This window comes from Notolabrus celidotus, chromosome 4 (assembly GCF_009762535.1).
Source record: "Notolabrus celidotus isolate fNotCel1 chromosome 4, fNotCel1.pri, whole genome shotgun sequence".
NCBI classification, from domain to species: Eukaryota; Metazoa; Chordata; class Actinopteri; order Labriformes; family Labridae; genus Notolabrus; species Notolabrus celidotus.
Genome location: NC_048275.1, coordinates 31293621 through 31315684, shown reverse-complemented (window position 1 = coordinate 31315684; position 22064 = coordinate 31293621). Strand labels below are relative to the sequence as shown.

General features: G+C 40.9%; 1 protein-coding gene across 1 annotated transcript in view; it reads right to left on the bottom strand.

Moving 5' to 3' along the window:
- LOC117811423 (kinesin-like protein KIF20B) overlaps window positions 1-22064 on the bottom strand; it is a 66570-nt gene that overhangs the window by 17992 nt on the left and 26514 nt on the right. The window contains 4 exon segments of the mRNA XM_034681681.1: window positions 305-346; window positions 16573-16782; window positions 18711-18818; window positions 19496-19624. Of these exon segments, the coding sequence (XP_034537572.1) occupies window positions 305-346; window positions 16573-16782; window positions 18711-18818; window positions 19496-19624 (489 nt within the window).

Below are 22064 nucleotides of genomic sequence, written 5' to 3'. Positions count from 1 at the left end.
GGGGCTGGTTTCTTGACTGAAGCGCTCACCCTTTCTTTCAGCACGAGTACCTTGTGTTTATCTCAAATTCCTAACTCAATGAGGACATTTTGTGATTCAGGCTTGCAGCCTTGTCAGAAGCAGTTTATAGTTCTGCAACCGCCACACTGAAACTGGCCGTGCATAATACTTTACAGTGTGGTGCAAGATGTATCTGCATTATGAGTGGTAAGTGAAGATGGAGGCTGTAATGAGGAATGTTTGTATGCTTGTGGGGATGAGAATGAAAAATGAAAACGTGATGCTATTGAGAAAAAAAAAGTACCTCTCGTGTTGTTCGTCGTTTACTCCTCCTGAAAATATGAGTCTTCAGAAAAGAAAGAACTTGGTCAAAAACACACCTGAGAGACACTGATGAGACTTTTCTGCATGTAAACAATAAACATTACTTCACATCAGAACACTGCCATATATAAGAGCACTTATATATATCTAAGCTTAAAATTAAAAACAGGTAAAGGCCTGTGATGCATTGGAACTCTAGTGATAAGGGCAACTGTAACAGACTCACAGCAAGCAACACCGACTGAGACTCAGAAGGTGCCCGACTGCACAGTTTGAGAAAGGTGACTGCTTACACAAAATGTCTCCTGACATGCATGAGTGACAATCAATTGTGCATTTTTTTTATTCCATCAAGATTAGAACAACATGGTTGCTTTCTTCCCCACCCCTGTATGTAAAAGACCTTGAATGGAATGGAGGAAAACTTGTTTGTCACGGTCAGCAGCACAACAATTTTTTTTTTCCCCGTATGGACTTAATTTAAAGAGCTAACAAAGCTTGAACAGAAAAAAAAATGCATGGAAAGAAGTCACTCTGAAAAACTGGCACAAATTCAGCATCAGTGTTGATAATACAACGCTACATACTCCTGAAAAATACAGGCCAATCACATAGGTAAATTACTTTTATTTTATTTTATGAACGATCATTTTTATGAATTATATAAATTAAATGATCTCCTCTTTAAGTTGGAATGAGCGTTCTTGACCCAAGGTAATTAGGCAACGTCCTTGAGCTGATGCCATACCTAGTGGAGCCTATAGGAAGTTAGATCTTATTCTCCTCTATCCCTCTCTCCAACCCTAACTTGGTCAAAGCAGATGGCTGTCTAACATGAGTCTGGTTCTGCTCGAGGATTCTGCCTGTTAAAGGAAGTTTGTCCCTGCCGCTGCAACTTTCTAAATACTGTGAGGTGCTCTTCTCATGGTGGATTAAGATGAGATCACACTGAGTCCTGTCTCTAAGAGGGAACTGGATCTTACCTTGTCTTGGTGTTGAGTCTTTGTTATAATTGAACATTGAGTACAGTCTCGACCTGATCTGTTTGTAAAAGTGTCTTGAGATAATGTTTGTTGTGATTTAGCGCTATACAAATAAAGATTGATTGATTGATTGATCTTATAGCCAAAAACGTTGCACATCATCTCAAGAAGGTGCAACTTGAAACTCTTGAAAAGTATTTATCGAAAAATAAATAAATAACAAAGGAAATCGATGCTCCCACAAGTTATTTTTGGACAAAGCCAGGCTTCACACTAAGCTAAGCTTACTTGCTGTGCTGGCTTTAGCTTTGTATTTACAGGAAAGATATGACAATGATATTGATCTCCCTGATCCTTTGTTACTGACGAACACAAAGTGACTCAGTGTGTTTCCCAAAATAACTTTCTTGTCTTTAGCTTTTACGTGTCTGGTCCATCTCAGATCCCAGAGCCTTCCGGTTCAGATACCCAACTATGAACTATACGACTGCTATTTTTGCTGGATGCTGCAGCACGAATGAATCTCAACAGAGCAGATCTAACAGGCACCAAAATTAAAACGTTCAATGAATTTTCAGAATAAAACACTCTGTATTATCACTGCATTGTATTTCCCTTGACTATGACAACAAACCGTCGTAATGAGCGGAGCCAGGCCTGGAGTGAACAGGTCAGAGTTTTAGAGGCCAATAAAGACAACATGGATGAGGAGAGGAGTCACATAATCACAGAAATGTTCACAGCACTCATATCTTTGGCCTTGACATAAAGTATGAGCTCTTGCATCTCCTGTTAGATACTGAGTTTGTCATTGTGTATTCAAACTGATTCAAAATGAAAGCACTGACAGGGTTTAATATTTCATGTAATTTTGAAAGGAAGCATTAAAAGTTTATACAGTCCTGCAGGGATTGGGTATGAAGTAACCATTAAAGCTGATATGCGGTGTAGAGTTTCTTTGTTGAGCACTTTTAGACCCCGGTGTCCCACTACTCCATGCAGCCTTCATGCTCATATTATTCATGAACATTTTGTGTTACCACAGTAAAGCAAAATGATGTTATCGCTGGGGGACGATATTAACATGCATGTGCCTGCATAATGTGTTTATATCCCTTGTGTTTGTGTGTGTACACATGTACATGTTAGCGCCACTGCTATGTGTAACAAAACACAGCTCTGTCAGCATTACAAGGAACAAAAACAACTGTTATCACGTGGAAGCAGTGAAAGGGTTGTTGGAGATTTGAGTGTAGGTTTTTTCAAGCTCCATTAGCACTGAAAAAAACTACTTTTTTGTGTGCTACATTATGTTTACACAATAAAAGCAATAACTAGCAAAGGCATGCAATCCAATGCAAAACGTCCACTTACTAAAGCTTGAAACACTTTAAAGATGGTTCAGTCTTAAGGCTGGTTTATACTTCTGCATTCGATGTGTCCGTGACACGCAGCAATTCTCTGCCGAAACGCCATCTCTCTGATAGCCGGTCGCCTGCTTCCGGCCCGCTACGATCTCTGTTTACTTTTACAGAGCGATTCAGAGCGTGTTATGTTAATCTACATCTGATACATGTTGCTGTTGAAACATATGAAATACTCGGTCGATGAGCGTGGATCCCGGAAGTGATGTAAATGCAGGAAATACAATGCCGCCGAGCGGACCAATCACAGGGCTTGCGGTCCGCGTCGATTCTACGTGTAGTTACATTTCGGAGGAGGTTCACGTCACGTGCATAGGCCTCTGCTTAGGTACAGGAGCTACGTGGGCCTCCAGCGTAGACTACGCCGTTGATTCGACACAGAAGAATAAATCAGGCTTTAGGACCACCCCTGTTCAGTCTCAACATGCTTCCATTAGGAAGAACCATCCAGACTCACAACATCTCCTTCCACTGTTACACTGATGATGTGATCTACCTCCCACTCACTTCTCAAAATCTGACTGACATGACCCGATTACAGAACTGTATTCATGATATCAAGGACTGGCTTGCTTACAACTTCCTACAGTTAAATGAGGAAAAAACTGAAATACTTATCTTTGCAGGTACATCGATGAACTCCATTGAGTGCTCCAGTGCATTATTCTATCCTTGCACAACTTGCATACAAATACTTCAGCACTGTTCATCCCGGCTTGTGTTATCGAACCAGCAATCTGGGGACTTCCTGGAACACTTTACCAAGTGACATCAACCAACCCATTCTTTTCACGTAGAACTGTTTAATTCACGCTAGGCTATCACAACATTTTCAGAATATATAACAATCAATCTCCACCTTTTAAATTTATTTGCATAATCCAAACACTTGACTGTGACTTAGAAACTACAAGACTTGAATATTGTTAAACCCCAGGGAAAAAAGGGACACACTCAAAACAACATTTGTCATTTCAAGTATGATTTCCCTGTTTCACACTTCCACTTGAAGAGATCTCTCTTCACAATGTGCTTTGAGGAAAGAATAAATTACTATTTAGATTTATAAGTGCAATTATCAGCAGCAGTTTTACTCCACCTTACTATCTATTACAAGTCACTAATGCAGCTACAGACAAAAGTCAAAGGTTTCTTGTGTAACTGCTAAATCAAAGGTACTTAAAGGAATACATCCTGGCTCCATGACAACATAAGCTTATGTAATGTGGTATATTTCCCTTAATCACTTCCTCCTTTTTGTGCCGATGCATCACAGACACAGCCAAGAGGAAACTCACGTGCCATAAATACTCATCTACTCTCTCCAATCACTTAAGGGCTGCAGAAGGAAACAGAGGGATGGATGGGTTGTTGTCTTCGGATGACTGACCTGAATAAATGCAAATCTGCAAGTCAGAAATAGATCTCTGAAGACCTCACTATGTCCGTCCGTTCTCTGACTCTCATTCTCTCCCTGACCCCTGTGAGCTTCTATTAAGTGTGGTCCCATTAATCAGGGGTGAACTCGCTCTCTGCCTGTGCCCCTGCTGACTCTCGGCTGGATCAAGGATAGGCCAAGTACCTGCTGGCAGATGCTCCAGCAGATAAAGAGATTGAGTGAAGGAATGCGGCAGAGAGGCTCTATCAGTCTGTTTTAAATGGTCTGAAACACCCTCAGGCAGCAGTATTGTACTACATAACTGTGCTGCAACACTGCTCATGAATATCCAAAGGCAATTTATAAACACAAACCTACCAACAAGAGGTCGACCCAAAGTGGAGTTTACATTCAATAACCAATTATGAACTTCAGTTTTGCTCACTGACAGAGCAGGGCTCAACATTATAACTGGCCCCCTTGCCCCGATAAATGATTGACAGACTCCAGACCAGCTGATTCCAATATACTGTCTTACGAGTAATGTTGCCAATGAGATCATGTTACATACTTTCAGCACATTTTCCTGTGATACTAGGGGTTTGTCAGTGATTCTTGTCATCTCTTTAATGACTGCTACTGCGTCAATGTGCCTGTGTCCACGCGCATGTCATCATTGAAAGGAGCCGGCACAGACCACTTCGTTGCTGTCACTGCCGTGGATACTGACTGTAGCGCAGGTTTTATCTCAAGCTCCTATGTTTTTAAAACCAAGGGTTCACAGCCAGAAGTCAACACTTAAGTCTAGCAACCAGAAGAAGAGACCTGTTGCAAATTTAGCTTAATGTCACCCCTGCATTGTCATCATCCATCAACAATAGCTGACAGTTATTGACCACGGGGCACTCAACCATCATAACACAGCCATTTAAAAGCCTCTCTACAGCATTGTTCTTTTTTACTTCAGTGCCACACTTCTATATCAGCCAAGCTTATTCTCATTTTTTACCCATGACTCACTTTCTAATGACTTTCTTCACCTTCTTGTGTTTTGAGAGTATTTCAAGTCTACAGTCAGAGAACACATAAGTGTACTTTCTGCTCACATTACTTTAATAACCCCAGGTCAACAGGGCGTCTTAGGTAGCAGCTGAGCAGGTTGTGACGAAACCTAACCACTGTCAGTGAAGTTGGCCAAATCACTCTTGACCCAGACGGTCATGATCGGAGCAGAGGGTGAAGGAACGGATGACACAGAGGAGTCTAGCTGTCTTGCCCCTGGCATCACTCTGCCCTCTGTTTCTTATCCCCCTTCTCTGCTCCCAGCACTATTAGTTTTGTGGTCCGTTTTCGCTTTGAGACTAGGTTTGCCGAGTTTTCAGACTGTTGGTCCTTTTTTGCTACGTGCACATCAACACACTTCAGTGTTACCCACAAAATGACGCTGTACCTGTGGCGGATAACAGATACATGACATTACTGTGAAGTTATGTCATCTGTCTGTTAATGCTGTTATAAGGTCAGGTTATAGATTTACTATGCTTGGTTATAAAACTGGACACGGTTTGTTAATGACATGGCCTTCAAAAAGACAGTGAAGCATGGCATCAACTAAGCTGCACATAACTTTTAAAACATGCTATAAGAGGATTTAATCAATGTATTAACTGGAGGGACGTGCAGTAGGACCTCTCTCTCTCTTATCACCTGCAGCAGAGCATGTGTCAGGTGCTGCAGGTCACCAAACATGAGGTGCAGTGAGCCTTCCGAGATCATTTCATTGATCGCAAATACGGATCAAGAGGATACAATTTTGAGCCCGAGGACAGTGATATAACTTCAACAGATGAGACTGGCCGACAGAGTCAGGGGGAAACTGCTGCAGTTGTTTGGTACGATTTTCCATCCATTTATCTTTTTAACTAGGGGTGGGAATCGAAAACGGGATCCAACTTAGAACCGGTTCCAATTGATCAATTCCATCAGAAGTTTATCAGAGCAGATGTGGAGCTTTGTTGTGCATTGATGTTTCCATTCAGTGGAGCTAGCTACCCTTTGTTTTAACAGTTCAGAAAACCACACATAGCTAAAGAAAGTCCTAGACCATCTTTGGGGGCGCCAGACTCTCCTGAATTTATTTTGAATATGCTGAATGAGACACATGTTAGATCAATGGAAAGCTGAGAATGTCTGCTGTAACTGAATTTTTAGAGCTTGTTGATAGGATTAGCGGTAAAAAACGTATCAAACATTTAAGAACAAGTAGCCGCCGCCGGCTGTCTAGGTCTTTGAGGGTTAAGTGCTTGATTAAAATGTACGCTGGCCACGGCTCTTTCTGACCAAACGCGTTGACATACTGACCTCATTCATTGCACACCATGCAGAGGAACACAGGGTTTTTGTGCAGATACAAGCATAGTCCCAATGGAAAGGACTGTTAACATCAAGGTGAGGCAGTGAAAACATCCACAAACACAGCAGACCATGCTGATTGCAGTAATTCATACAACCCCACTTCAAGAAAAAAACAAACTATCCCTTAATAGGGCCTTAAAAGGGTTCAGGGACAACATGCCACAAATGTTTTTTTCTTAAAACAGAGACATAGTCAAAGCTTGATTTTGTCACAGATTGTCACGTTCATTTTAAACAGCCAACCCAGAATAATCTAACAGAGAGCTCGGGGCATTCTTCATCTGTCAAAATGCTCCACCACATATAGTAATGCTATCAAAACATCAAAATGACACACGCTTTTACTGTGTCTCTTAATATAAATCGAGACAGTCAGACTAGATTAACAGTTATTTCCACACAGTTATTATGTTATTTCGTCTTAAATGTTGATGAGCACTGACAGTCAGTACAAAGCCTGGACTACAGGCTGAGTAACTGGAGTGGGAGATGGAAAAAAGAGCTAGCTGCGATCAATGACATACCGTGTGAAGGGGGACAGTAGGTTTCAGTAAGTACAGGCTGTGTCACTCTGTACTGTGTGGGTTTTGTATGTATGGGATGACGCAAAGGGGTAAGTATATCCCAAACATTATATTAAAGTCATTTGGGTTTACTCTTATCTGTTGGCAGTGGATGAGTTCCAACTTTCAAGTAATACAGTGAGCATAAAAATCTTAATTTTAACATGTGAATGTGTGATGAAGTGAGATTACATGTGGTGTTAATGGATCTGTGTGTTACTATGCAGTTAGACTCTGCTCACATCTTCGCTTCCTCAGTGGAAAATGTAAGTGATATCAGATCCTCCTGCTCCATTTCCACCCTCCACCATTGCTTTTTACTCTCTGCTCCAATTTAACCACCCTATCAACGATCACCCCTCTTTCATCTCTCCATCTGACTTCCCTCCATCACTCCCTTACTCACTCACTTTTTCCTCAGCTCTGCTTGTCTGACACTTTTAGCTTCCGTTTTCTCCTACTTCTACCCCATTTTTTTTTTCTTTATTCCTCACTCCACTGCTGCATTCCCTCTGCTGTCTATCTTTCCTCCTTGTCTTGTTGTATTCCAGTTTGTTCCTCTCCCCAAGCCCCCAACCCTGAACCAATCTTTCTCGATTTATTCTTACTGTGCTGCCTCCACCTTCCTCTGCACTCTTTTCCTCAATTTGTCTTTGCCCATTTCTCTTTGTGTTAAAGGTGACATTTCACACTTTTTCCATCAATATATATTGGTCTAAGAGGTCCCCAAAACATGTCTTTAAAGTTTATGCTCAAAAAAACACTTTGAAATCAGATTTTGGCATGCCTGAAAAGCCCTCTTCTTCAGCCCTTCTCAGAACGGTCTGTTTTCTCTCTGACCACGCCCCCTCAGGAAGTGGATGTGCCGGCACGTTGATCTAATGTTTACATGTTGGCTGAATATACACGGCTGCTCACAGATCACGTTACTTCAACCCTCTGAATCTGATCCAGAATCTGATCCTGACGGAGAGGCGCCTGCAGCAGGACCTTTCTGAATGATTGGTCATAGATTTAGTGTTTCTTGTTGTTTTATTTGTCAGTATATCGAGGTGTGTCTTGGTACACATCTACTAACATGTAGCTATGTGGCTATGCTAACTAGCGCTAGTACTTATCCATGATAAATAAAAATCATCCACTAGATCTTCAAATCTGCAGACGTGGGGAGTAAAACCGACCTTTGTGTTTATTAAGACAGCCAACAACTAGAATGCCTCCCTCCTAAGCTCCTTGTTAGCACACATGTGTGCAGGGAATGAAAAACAGAGGAGGGGTTGAGTTGTATTTTATACAGTCTATGGGCTGAACAAGCTCCGAGCTCTGACTCTGTGACAGACCGGGAATTGTTGTGACGGAACAAAAACACGGAAGTCTGAAACGGCTCGTTTCACACACATTTACAGAAAGGTGGAGAAATCAAAACAGGGGCAGAATGGATTTTTTTCATTCTCGGGGGGTTTGTAGACATGCCAGGGAAACATATTTCAGGTAGAGAGCCATTAAAAAGTCGATTTTGCATGATATGTCACCTTTAAACTCACCTTTCATCACTGTTTGGTGAAAGCACTTTTCCCCTTTTCTACCAGGGATGTCCGGATCCTGATATCAACTATTGGAACGGAGCAGATCTGGGCTTTTCTAAATTGTCTTATGTTTAAATATTCAATATTAAAAAATCGGATCAGGGGCCAAAAAGCTGATCTGGACATCCCTACTTTTTACTATATAAAGACTGACAGGGTAACCAGAATGTGTTGACACTCTGACCCTCAGGATTTTGGCACTTAGAAGTTCCTTTGAAATGTCCCTCATGTGTTTATACGACGTACATGCCAATTCTTTTAAAATAGAAACTGCAACATAAAAGCTGTGGAAATACAGCTTTGTTAAAACAGGCTATTCATCTCTACAGAGCTGAAACCATTCTTTCATTGAAAAATGATTGACACATGGCAATCAAACATTAAAGTCTATTTTTCCACTGGAAGAAACATTTGGGCTTTAGCATGCAAACAGTATCTCATACCCAGAGAATTCGCCTGGTTCTTGCATCTCCCCTTTTAGTCTTTTTTTAACTGCCTTTAAAAAAGAGATATGTTCATGTTCATAAATGCTGACTTGAGTGCCCCAGATCCCAAGAATAAAAATGTGATGTAACACCACATCACTTAAGATGCGCTGTAGAACTGCTTCCCCACAAAACACCTACTTTTTGTGGGTCTTTGATTTCCTGTCCCTCCCTCCTGTTCCTGTACCAGTTCTCTCTCTAGAACCTGGCTCAGTCAGCAGAACAGCAGTCATTAGTGGAATCACTTTGGGGTTTCATCGCAAAGCTTTCACCCCCCTTATAAGTACTCCCACTGCTGGTATCAAAAGAGAAAATGTCGTCATACCAGCGGAGTTGATGGAGCCTGAATCAAAAGACTGTAGAATTGGGAATACTTGTGACATGAATGTAGCCTAATATGTCCCAGCTAATGAGCTTTTGTCAGAACAAGCACAGAACAAGTGCTAAAAAATCTTAACACAGCTTTCACCACTGAAAGTTTTGAAATATTGAAGAGGGAAGATGTTCAGTTTATGGAGCCCTTTCTGTATCTGTACTAGAGTCTCCTGTGGAGCTGGGAAAGTTCTTGAAAAAAACAAACTTAGTACAACTTTGTCATCCTAAGAAGTATTGTTTTGTATACGCAATACGTTTTGTAGTTTTCCAATAAGCCACTAAAGGCTGGTTTATACTTCTGCGTCGACTCTACACAGCAGTGGTCGACGTGGATGTGAGCACTATATACTTATGCGTCGATGTGTCTGTGTCGCGCAGCAATACTCCTCAGAAACAGTTGAGGGCAGCGTGGTCTCTCTGATAGTCCGGTTGCTCTGTTTACTTTTTTACAGTGATTCAGAGCATGTTATGTTAATTAGCAGCTGATAAGTGTTGCTGTTTCTGATACAGCAATGATTACAGGGAAGAATAGAGTGGACACGTCGGAGGAGATGAAATGCACGGCCGATGTGCGGGAATCCATGAAGTGCTACAAATGGGGGAAATACACAGCTGCAGAGCGGACCAATCACAGAGCTTCCGGTCCACGTTGCATCAACGCACAGTTACATTTTGGAGTAGTTGTGCGTCGGCTACGTGCGTAGGCCTCTGTGGAAATACGGGAGCTACGCAGATCGACAGCGTAGGCTACGCCGTCAATTTCGAATCAGGCTTAAGAATGATCACGTTCTCTTTGGGATTACTTTAGAAAAACATGCATGAAAAGTTCATGGAAACTAAACTAGATCAAAACATTTTTTAGGAGTCTACGCAAAAGTTTACTTAATATTGACTTCAATGCTTTCTGTGTGCCCCTCAAATTTTTTAGTGGCCATAATTTCAGAAAACTGTGTGCATATAAAATCAAAGCCTTATCAGCCTTATTATTCTGACGAGGGCATGTCAGTATTCAGTAGTTTTTTTGTTTTGTTTTTTAATGTTTTTGTATTTATTGTTTGTTTGTCTTACTCCATCATCTTTCATTTTTTGGGTTCATAAAGTAAAAAAAAGTCCATAGTTTATTGCAGTTGAGTAACTTTAAATTGGTATTTAATTAGCAGTAGTCTTTTAAACACTGAGTATATGCAAGACTTATCTGCCAGTTTAAGATACTGTCATGCCTTAGCACTCAAGGCTGATTTATACTTCTGCGTTGAATCAACGGCGTAGCCTACGCCGAGGGTCCGCGTAGCTCCCGTACCTACGCCGTGGCCTACGCACATAGCAGACGTGCACCTCCTCCAAAATGTGACTCCCCGTAGAGCCAACGCGGACCGCAAGCCCTGTGATTGGTGGCTCAGCAGCATTGTCTTTCCCTCATTTACAGCACTTCCGGGATCACGAACATCGGCCGTGTATTTCATCTCCTCCTCTCTATTCTTCATGTAATCATGTATGTATGATAAACAGCAACATCAGCTGTAGATTAACATAACACGTTCTGAATCGCCTTGGAAAAGTAAACAGAGATCGTAGCGGGACCGGAAGCAGGCGGCCGGCTATCAGAGAGACCACACTGCCCTCAAGTGTTTCGGTGGAGAATTGCTGCACGACACAAACACATCGATGCACAAGTATGTGGGGCTCATGTCCGCATCAGCCCCTGCTGCGTAGGGGGGGCCGCAGAAGTATAAATCAGCCTTCAGAATACATCAGCACTTTGACAGCACACTTGAGAAATTCAGTGTTTACAAGATGACAAAAAAACAGCAAACATTCTTAAATTGCACTGGTGATGATATATAATAATGCAGTGCAAGAAGCAATGCTTGAATAGAGCTATATTTGGTACAGTGGAGCAAAGAATTTAATAATAGCATAAAACCACAGGAAAAACTGAAAGAGGCTTTAGGAAAACAGACTGGACATGCTTTCTTTTTCTCTGTGATTTCATGTTTTTCATATATTTTAGAATTGATCATCCTAAATTCTTAAACTGGTAAAGCCAACAAGGATACCTATTAAACAGAACCTCTTCATTAACTTTACTTCTAACCTGCTCACAGATTCTTGAGACAGAAAACAAAAAAGGACATATTTCTGAAAGAAAGGAGTCTGATTTGGTGAGTGTTAACCCAAGCAGACAGGGAGGGTCAAACCAGGATGTGACAAGTGAACTGTACCTGCCCTGTATGTGTTCCTTTATGTGGGAGGTTGTTTGCAGTGTTTTCTCTGGGGTGGGTGGGTGGGTGGGGGTGGGGTGGGGGCATATGGGTGTGGATATGTTTGCAGTGAAACCCATGTTTCTCCTTGTGAGGCGTATCTATGATTAATGAGACTGTTTTCTATGACCCATCTGTGCATGTTTGCATAAGGCTATATAATTTATATCTACTCCAATGACTTGGTGTTATGTAAGCACTCCTCGCTTTTATCTTTCATATTTAAAGATTTGATGGTTTGCTTATTTGTTCTTTGAAAGTTACAAAATAAATCTAGGTTAAGTAGTTACTCTTTAATCATGATACACTTTTTTGAAACTTTCATCTGTGCAGGTTTACATCTGTGTAGTAGAGCCATAGACTGTATAAATAATGGATGTAGTATCCGTGATGTCACCCATCTGTTTCTGAAGTGCTGTTTTGAAACCAACCGTCAGATTGGATCATGCTGAACTCAACCTAACTTCTGTCGAGGTAAAGAGACGGGCTTTGAGCATCCTAGCCAACAGCTACAGTGTTCCCGCCTGTCAATCAAGTCAGCTGTGCCTCTCATAATGGAAAACTCGTAATATTAATATCTTTTAAATTTCCGCCTTATGAAAAATTCACACCCAGTACAGTGTGTGCCGATCGAGAAATGAGCTACGTATGTAGACTACACTCATCTTTTGAACCAGGCTGTAAACATGTTTATTTCTGCTGTAAAGATCGTCTTTGTTGAATTGGTGTGTATGTGGTTTCTGGTACTTCCGGAGCCAGCCTCAAGTGGACACTCAATGAACTGCAGTTTTAACACTTCCACATTGGCTTTAATTCTCACGGCAGGAGGTTGCCGCTTGGATGTAGCATTAAGTGTGCCTGTGTTGACCTTCAACAGATACTGGAATAAAACTGCTTCCATGCATGTAGCGATGCAGCGTTAAGAACATAAGCTGCAGTGGTTGCTCCCTTTTTCCCAGAGCTGTATGTGTATGTTTCTGCGAGTTCATTACAAAAAAGCATGCTTCTGCCAGAGCTGCTTGTGTGTCTGCTCTCGCTTGTTTCAGTACTTGCATGTAACACATGCCTTTGGGAGCCAGATGTAATTGAGCCATTAGCCTACTTCCCTTGCATTAGTCGAAACAAACAAATTAACATAAGTGCAGCTCGACCACTGCGTTTAATCGAATTCCAGCAAGACAGTGTTCTGAAAAATACCTTCACCCTGCTCGCCCAACAGGGCTGCAACACTACACCAGTCTCAACGGCTGCTCTTGTTTTCATGGAGCCTCTTTGGTCTGTTTCTGTGATTACTTTTTCAAAACAATGTGTGACATGCAATTGGTTTCACAGAACAGCCGTGGTATCCAGCAGTTCACAGGATGAGGACTGTTTTATCCGTTTCCAAATGGCACGGACGGGGTTGGCTTTTTGACCTTGTTACTTGTACTTGTCACACATTGCCGACACAGTATGCCAACAGCAGTCTTTGGGCTTCAGGGAATTGCACACTGATCTTGGTAGAAGGCCAGTAACTACATAAAAAAACAGAAATGTGACTGTACTTTCTAGAGAGCATATATGAGCTGAACTTGGTTGCTTTTTCTCTTGTACAGACAAGGGATGTCCTGATCAGCTTCTTTGCCCCCGATCCAATTTTTTAATATTGAATATTTGCCAATAAGAGAGTTGAGCTGCATGATGTTTTTTTTTCCTTTAACAAAAATAAGTTATTAAATAAATAACTAAAATATGTCCTATGTTTATTCCATTCAAAACTCAATCTGTTTTACAAGCTCTGCTGTATGAGACCCACAAAAGTGGTGTGCATACATTACAGCACACATAAATCCAAGGCTGCTCTGAACGCAACACTCACGAGACAGCGTATGAGTCACAATGGTAGCATCCAGCTCATAGACTGTATAAATAATGGACGTAGTATCCGTGACGTCACCCATCTGTTTCTGAAGTGCTGTTTTTAAGCCAATCGTCGCTGCTAGCCATATTTGGAATGCTGAACTCAACCTAATGTCTGTCAAGCTAGTGTGAGGTAAAGAGGCAGGCTTTGAGCCTCTTTGACAACAGCTACAGTGTTCCCGCCTGTCTGGCAAGTCAGTTATGTCCTTACTTGGGCAAAGCTCATAATCTTAATATCTTCTGAACTGTTGTGTTAGAAAAAAATACACCCCCCGTACAGTGTGTGCCTATAGAGTAGGGATGTACATTTGAACTATTTTCCGTGATCGATTTTTGGAAATGTTAACGATCAATTATCGATTAATTGATAAAAAAAACATTATTATTCTTACGTCAAAGACATGGCCAAATACGTTGTTTTCCCCCTAAATAATATTTTCTACAGCAACAAAATGCAAATAACTGACAGGATTGAATACGGGTACATGTTTGACACGCAGAATATCAACGATCAGGCTCATAAAAATATTCTACGCGGACATAATCTTATAAAGTGAAGGCTGAGACTACTAACAGAAAATTACTTCAGACTCACAGTGTCTCACAGTTTTCTGTCTACTCGTTCTTATTGAGAGAAATAAACATGTGCATTCGGTCAGGTGTCAGTCGGGAGAGCAACCGGGTCATAATCAGTCCAGCTGATGTTGCTGGTCTGCAAACATAGTATACCTGAATTTTCCACCTGTCTGTTGCCTTCGTATCCAAAGGTGGGAAATGTCCTGTTTATAGTTGTGAACCTTTGTGTCCATGTCATTGTTGGCAGCAGTTTTGTATTGATCCTCTTTTTAAAAAGCGCACGTGGAGACCTGACGCGCAGCCGCCAGCAGAGCATCTCCGCTGTGCGGAACACCTTTAGTCAGCTGATTCACATCTAAACATACTTTAAACATTAAACACCTCCCTGATAGCTGAGTGTAAAATGAGACCACATGATGTTTGTTCCACGTGACAGAAAATTGATAACAAAAATGCGTGTTTCGAGTAATTTCTTATCAATCAATTAATCGATAATCAATTAATTGTGGTCATCCCTACTATAGAGAAATCAGCTCTTTCACCTAAACCGTTTTTTGATCCAGGCTGTAAACATGTTTATTATTGCTGTAAAGATTGTCTTAATAATAATAACAATAATAATTCATAGAATTTATATAGCGCTTTTCTTAATACTCAAAGTCACTTTACATAAGGTGAAAACTAAAAACTAAAACGTATAAATAAAACAAAACAGGGACAGAGGTGGGGCGGGGGGAAAGGTCATGTGTTGTATGCTTTTTGGAACAGGTAGCTCTTGAGGTGGTTTTTAAATGAGAGGAGAGAGTCAGAGTTGCGGATGTGTGGAGGGAGAGAGTTCCAGAGAGTGGGGGCAGTGATGGCAAAGGCTCTATCCCCCAAGGTGGGGTGCTTGGACTTGGTGACAGGAGGTTGGCATCTGATGATCTGAGGCAGCGAGATGGGGAGTGGCGTTTGAGGAGGTCGGTCAGGTAAGAGGGGGCGAGGTTATTGAGGGCTTTGTAGGTGATGAGCAGGATCTTGAAGTGGATTTGGTGCTGAATGGGGAGCATTGGAGGTGCTTCTTTGAATGAGTGTGTATGTGGTTTCCGGTGTTTCTGCTGCCAGCTTCAAGCAGACGCTCAATGAACTGCAGTTTATAACACTTCCGTATGGGCTTCATAATTTGAGACCGGAGGTTGCCGCTTGATCCGGCTGCGTCACGGAGAGTGTAAATATTGGGAGTTACAGCAAGATTGAAACACGCCCGGTTGCATGCCACCAGCTACCGAGTAGCATGCCTGTATAGAGAACGGCAGCTGCTGCTAGCCATGAAGTTGCTAATGCTAATGTAACAGACTGTCCTGTGTTTGGTTTATGTTTTCGCCTTTTTGAACCGTATGTCCCTGGAGAGTTACCGTAAGGGTGCCTAGAGCATAGACTTTTATCTGTAAGGTGTCTGGCGTTGCACAGAGTTCTACAATAAAATATAAATCATAACTTGAGTTATACATCAATGGCCCATTTATTATTTTCTCCTTATGTAAACACAGTTAAGCGAAGTCAGAACGCTCAATTACACTCACGAGTTAGCCTTCAGCTGCAACTTGTGTTCAGTGACAGCAGACGTGAATGATGGGATGAGATGATCGGCTCAAATGCCAATCACTGATCAATTAAAAAACATCCAGATCATCTCCGATACGATAGTTGAGATCAGGATCGGGACATACCTAGTCATATGCATAACTTAAGCAGCAAAAGCTTCACCATAAAAAAAGCACCACCATGAGGTTTCAAGCTAAAAATCGCTGAATCAGAAAAGGCAGTTTAAGCATAAAAGACTTCCATCTTCATGTAAAATCAAATTATGTATTATAACTGTTTGACTGTTTCATGTGCTGGTGTAAGACTGCCAAATGTACAACTGCTGTCAGACTGCATTCGCCCCATTCTTAGAAGTTACTTTTAAAACAATCATGCACTACCGGTGCAGGATTGATGGTCGCTGAGGGAAAGGTTCCACACTGACATTTTCTTCACAGAACATGTCTGAAAACCTGAACTTTCATCTTTGAAAATAACTAAAAAGGCCAATTTCTTCCACTCCCTGGGGGATTTATTCAAGGAAACCTAGAGGTGAACGTTGTTGTTTTATAACTTGCGTTATTTTTCATAGTTGGACACATATGGTAAGAAATGTGTCCCCAAAAGGGCAGAAGAGTTGAGAATGTTTTATGAATTCAAGACTTAAAAACATCCCACATAATATCTGAGTTTGGATGTAAACCCTGTTTCTACTGCTGTTCCAGGTGATTGCTTCTTACCTTTTCCATCTCTCCGCTCTTCCTCTTGCGAGCTGAGCGGGTGATTTTGACAGTGACGGCGTTCTCCTCTCCCTGGCGTCGCAGAGCCACGCGGTTTGGCTGCAGAGGGCTGAAGGAGATCTCCAGCTCCGGCCGGGGGAAGCGGCTTGTCCTGCCATTCTCTGTGGAAATCTCTGAGGAGTCCAACACTGACGGGAAGCCAGCTGAGCCCTGTGGGACCAAAACGAAATGAGTTCAGGGTCACATCATGGGTCACTTGAAAGAGAGGGGCAGACAGGTATGTCTGTGTTAACAAAGTTTGGAGGTCAGCAGACATGACAGCCAGAGGATCCACACCTGAGCAAGTGTTGCTGAGCAAATGAAATCTAAAAAGGTTCAGGTGGCCAATTTTTACAAGCTATTTATCACAGCTACTCTCTGTTGCTCTCTGCTTTTGTTCCTCTCCGTCTTCAGCATTTCAATTCAGAGATATCCAAGAGTGTAAAGGAAACAATGCAGTGTCTGCAGGACAAATATCGCATTTAAAATTAAAGCACTACACAAAACTTCACTGGTGGACTGGTTGTCATCCCCCTTCAAGGGAAATTATTGTCTGAACACATCGAAGGCCATAAGGTTTCCACAGGGTGTGAATCAAGGTTATTATAGCTAACAGAAACCCACAAAATAACCAAAACTAGATTGAAAAAAAAAAACATTTTCTTCACCTGAAATTAGAATCAAACCAAAGCTTTGTATGTATGGATGTATGTATGGATATATGGATGTATGTATGGATGTATGGATGTATGGATGTATGTATGGATGTATGTATGGATGTATGGATGGATGGATGGATGGATGGATGGATGGATGGATGGATGTATGGATGGATGTATGGATGTATGTATGGATGGATGTATGGATGGATGGATGGATGGATGGATGTATGGATAGATGGATGGATGGATGGATGTACGGATGTACGGATGTATGTATGGATGTATGTATGGATGTATGTATGGATGTATGTATGTATGTATGTATGTATAGATGGATGTATGGATGTATGTATGGATGTATGTATTTATGGATGGATGGATGGATGTATGGATGGATGTACGGATGTATGGATGGATGTACGGATGTATGTATGGATGTATGTATGGATGTATGTATGGATGGATGTATGGATGGATGTATGGATGGATGTATGGATATATGTATGGATGTATGTATGGATGTATGTATGTATGTATGTATGTATGTATGTATGTATGGATGGATGTATGGATGTATGGATGTATGTATGGATGGATGTATGGATGTATGTATGGATGTATGGATGGATGTACGGATGTACGGATGGATGTATGGATGTATGTATGGATGTATGGATGTATGGATGGATGTATGTATGTATGTATGTATGGATGTATGTATGTATGTATGTATGGATGTATGTATGTATGGATGGATGGATGGATGGATGGATGGATGGATGGATGGATGTATGGATGAAGAAGAAGAAGAAGATCGAAATCATTAAAACTATAGAGAAAAGATCTCATATGTTCATCCATGCTCGTTTATTTTGTACATATGATGCATGTCTTTGTCGATGGTTGCGATTGTGATTGTGCATCTTTTATATTTGAATACATTTTTTAAAACTGTGTGATGTCTTGAGTTTTTAATATACAATACTTTATCTGGCACATTTGGTTCTCCCCCCTGATAAGTATCCTTTATTACATAAACACTGAAACTAACACTAAAACTAAGAAATAATAAAATAAAAGCCTTTATACCCCCGAAAAAAGAAAAAAAGGGCCAGCATTAAATCAAATTATAACTACACTGAAGAGGAATGTGAAAAGTTAGAAACAAATAAAAATAAAAAATGGCGGAATGGATTTGTCACTATACAAATAAAGATTGCTTGATATACCAAAATGACGAGGTAATCAATAACAATCTTAAAGCATCTTTACTCCAGCAGCTTTTAAAAAATGGGTCATTATTTTTCTTGAAGGCAGTGGAAGGTATACTGCCATTTAAAGAAATAAAGAAAAGCACATCAATGTGATATATTTTCACCTCAGACACCCATCCTATAAAGATTCTCCTATTTGAGGAGAGTCATCTCATGAGCTTACCTGACTGCTGACTGATGCCCTGGTGTCTCTCCTTCCTCCTGACTTTCTCTTAATCGTCTCACTCTCTTGTTTCACAGTCGGTGTGGCAGGGCTTTCCTTCACATCAGTCTGTCAGAGGCAAAAAAAAGGAGAGAAAAGGAAATCATGATCACATGAGTAACATACAAAACATGTTGATGTTGAATGTGTTCTTAAACATAAACCTGGTAAGTTCAACCAAAGCTTCTGAAGTCCCAATTTTGTTTCATGAGCTGTCACTTTCTGACATACAGCTTCTATTAGATCCACATCAGTGTGATGAATGAGGTCAAGCTTTGCAATATAACCATTAAGTGAAATACTGAACCTTGTTGGTCCTTTTTCTGTTAGATCCAAAACAAGAAGTTCAGATAAATCCATGTTATAAATGTTTGTGGTCTGCTGCCCACACCTTTCATGACTTTGAAGATGAAGAAACCGGTTGGTAAATCAATCCATTTGAAAGGTGACCACCTGGTGGAAGAGGCTGTTTGTTTTCAGTCTAAACTTTGAATCATATCCCAGTCTGTCCCAGTGTTCAGGCACACTCTCATACTGTATTTGAACTGTACAAATGAAAGAAATCTAGTACTGATCTTTACCCCGTGTGTTCTTGACCAAAGCAAAACAATCTGAGCTCAGTCGCAGGACTTCTCCAAATAAAAGTGAGCAAAATGATGCTGCTGCCTGCCATTCTGTCAGCCACATTATTTGGTGTGAAGTGTCACTCCATCATATTTTAGGTGAAGTATTCCTTTAAAACTGACCTGTGTGACTGTTCCTGTCTGTTTGGCTCTTGAGGCCTTGAGCTCTTCCTGCAGTCGTAGGATCTCTGCCTCCCTCTCCGACAGAGCGGCCTGCAGCTCTGTCATGTTGTCGCCATCAACATTACCACTCTGTAAGAGGAAGTTAAAGGACATCATTAATTAAACACTCATTATTAAGATGTAGCAGGCAGCTTATGTTGAAGACTCTAAAAGAAGTTAACCTGACAAAGTGAACAGAATGTTCATTTAGAGTTAAAGTCAGGACACTGGTTATTTCTAAACACTTTCTAATGATTGGTTATGAAACAACCTTCAATCAATATCCCTTTCCCACACAAAGCTGAGGTTTCCATTTGTGAGGAAATATGAACAGCTCACATTCAGAGGAACAGAAGTAAAACCACAGAGCACTTACAGCTAGATCGGAAACCTATTAATGCACAACTAATATCCCCAAGTAAACAACACGACCAGAGGACAGACTGAGCGTTACGTGAGACACATCAAGAGAGTTTCTTCCAAAGAATCATGACTGTGGTTCATAATCCTTCTCTCGCGATTAAGACAAGTGACGCATCATTGATCACTAACCCTTTTCTACAGAAGTGAAAAATAAAATGTGTTGAATGAAGTTTTTTTTTTTTTCAGAATACATGCTTGTGAATGTGCCTGCCTTTAACCTGGGACCAAGGACAATACAGAGTTGTTATCTATATAAATAAAGTTATTATTATCATTATAATTATTCTAAGGTGTCCACTTCATGGAGGTTGTAATGTTTAAATTGGTTCAATGGTCAGATTGTTTTATGACTTACTTCTAAACTTTAAGTTTTGAGTATAAAGGTCATCAATGTTGTTGATTAAACATACACAAGAAAGGTTGAGAACCTGACACTGCCTGTTATTCCAGCCTGACTGCTCAAGTGACTGCTCTTCAAGTATTTAAGATCAACAGCCAGCCCCTCACAGTTATTGATGTTTTTTTTCCTGAATGGTATAGCATTAAAATGTATTACTAGTCTACCATTGATCAGCTATCAGGCACCTCTCCTTTGGAATAATCTAACAGTCAGGGTCCAAGAGGCAGACACCCTCACAATTTAAGATTAGGCTTAAAACTTTCTTTTTTGATACAGTGTATGGTTACAGCTGGCTTAGTTATGCTGCTACAGCAGGGGTATCAAACTCATTTTCAAAGAGGGCCACATCAGCATTATGGTTTCCCTCAAAGAGCCAGTTGTAACCAGTGTCCATTTTGACAGCTATTTTAGATTTAGTCTTAGTCTTTAAACGAAAATGCCTGTTTTAGTCAAATTTTAGTCTTTTCAGCCCTTTATAGCACAAACATGTACTCCCCTTCCGAATCTGTCTTCAAACTGTCGTCTGAAACTGCCATCTGAGTCAACGTTTCTCTTCCTGGACATTTTGGGGTCATTTGTATGCACTTCTACAGACTCAACCTGTTGTCACTGTAGTAAATACCGCTGTGGATTACGCTGCACTCTCCTGGTGGGATGCCGTCATTTCGCGGGTAACATAATCAAAATGCATTGTGGGAGATGTGGCTTATGGTCAATGCTCCCGCTCTCGCGGGCCACATAAAATGATGTGGCGGGCCACATTTGGCCTTGTGTTTGACACATGTGTGCTATAGGCTTAGACCGGCCGGGGAACTGACATACTGAGATCCTATCTCTCCCCTCTTTGTCCCATTAAAGTTACCAATCATAGACCTTTCTGGAGTCCCTGAGCTCCCTTGTCTTGTAGGTTCCTCAGAGTTGCTACTGTTGGTGTGCCAGACTCCAGCTGCTACACCTACTACTACTATCAATCCCATCACTATCATCTCTCTCTCTCTCTTCATCTCCCTCTATCCCTCTTTTCAACCCCAACTTGGTCGAGGCAGATGGCTGTCTAACATGAGTCTGGTTCTTATCCTGTCTTAGTGTTAGGTCTTTGTTAATAATTTAACATAGAGTACGGTCTAGACCTGCTCTGTTTGTAAAAGTGTCTTCAGATAATGTTTGTTGTGATTTGACGCTATATGAAAAAGGATTGATTGATAGATTTAAAGGAGAAAGAGAAATAAAAGAAACAACTCTCCATACAATCTTACATCAACACGTTTAACAAAGCTGTAAATGAAATATAAATCATCAGCATGAGTTATAAGTCTTTTGTGTGATATGATAAAATGTTCTTACTAACTACTGGACGCACAAAGAAATCTGCTAGCCTGAATTCATTTTATAGTAAGTTTCAAATTGTGACAGCATGGTGTTCATAATGTTATTTGTTGATGAAAAAGTATCATCAGTGCCCTAAAAGATGCTTCTCGGAATATCAGGGCTGTTAAAATTGTTCTCTGTTGAGGTTGTTTTCATCACTCTGTCACTTTCAGAGTATTCTTTGTAGCATTTGTGGCTTATTTAATACACAGATGTCTACCTAATGTAAGTTGAAACCTCTCCTAAATTTTGACACAACTTTTAAAATCAGTTCCCTGTTACCAGACACTGAAACTGCTGTTTTCTTGATTTAGGGAAACAGTTACAGCGTGCCTTTCA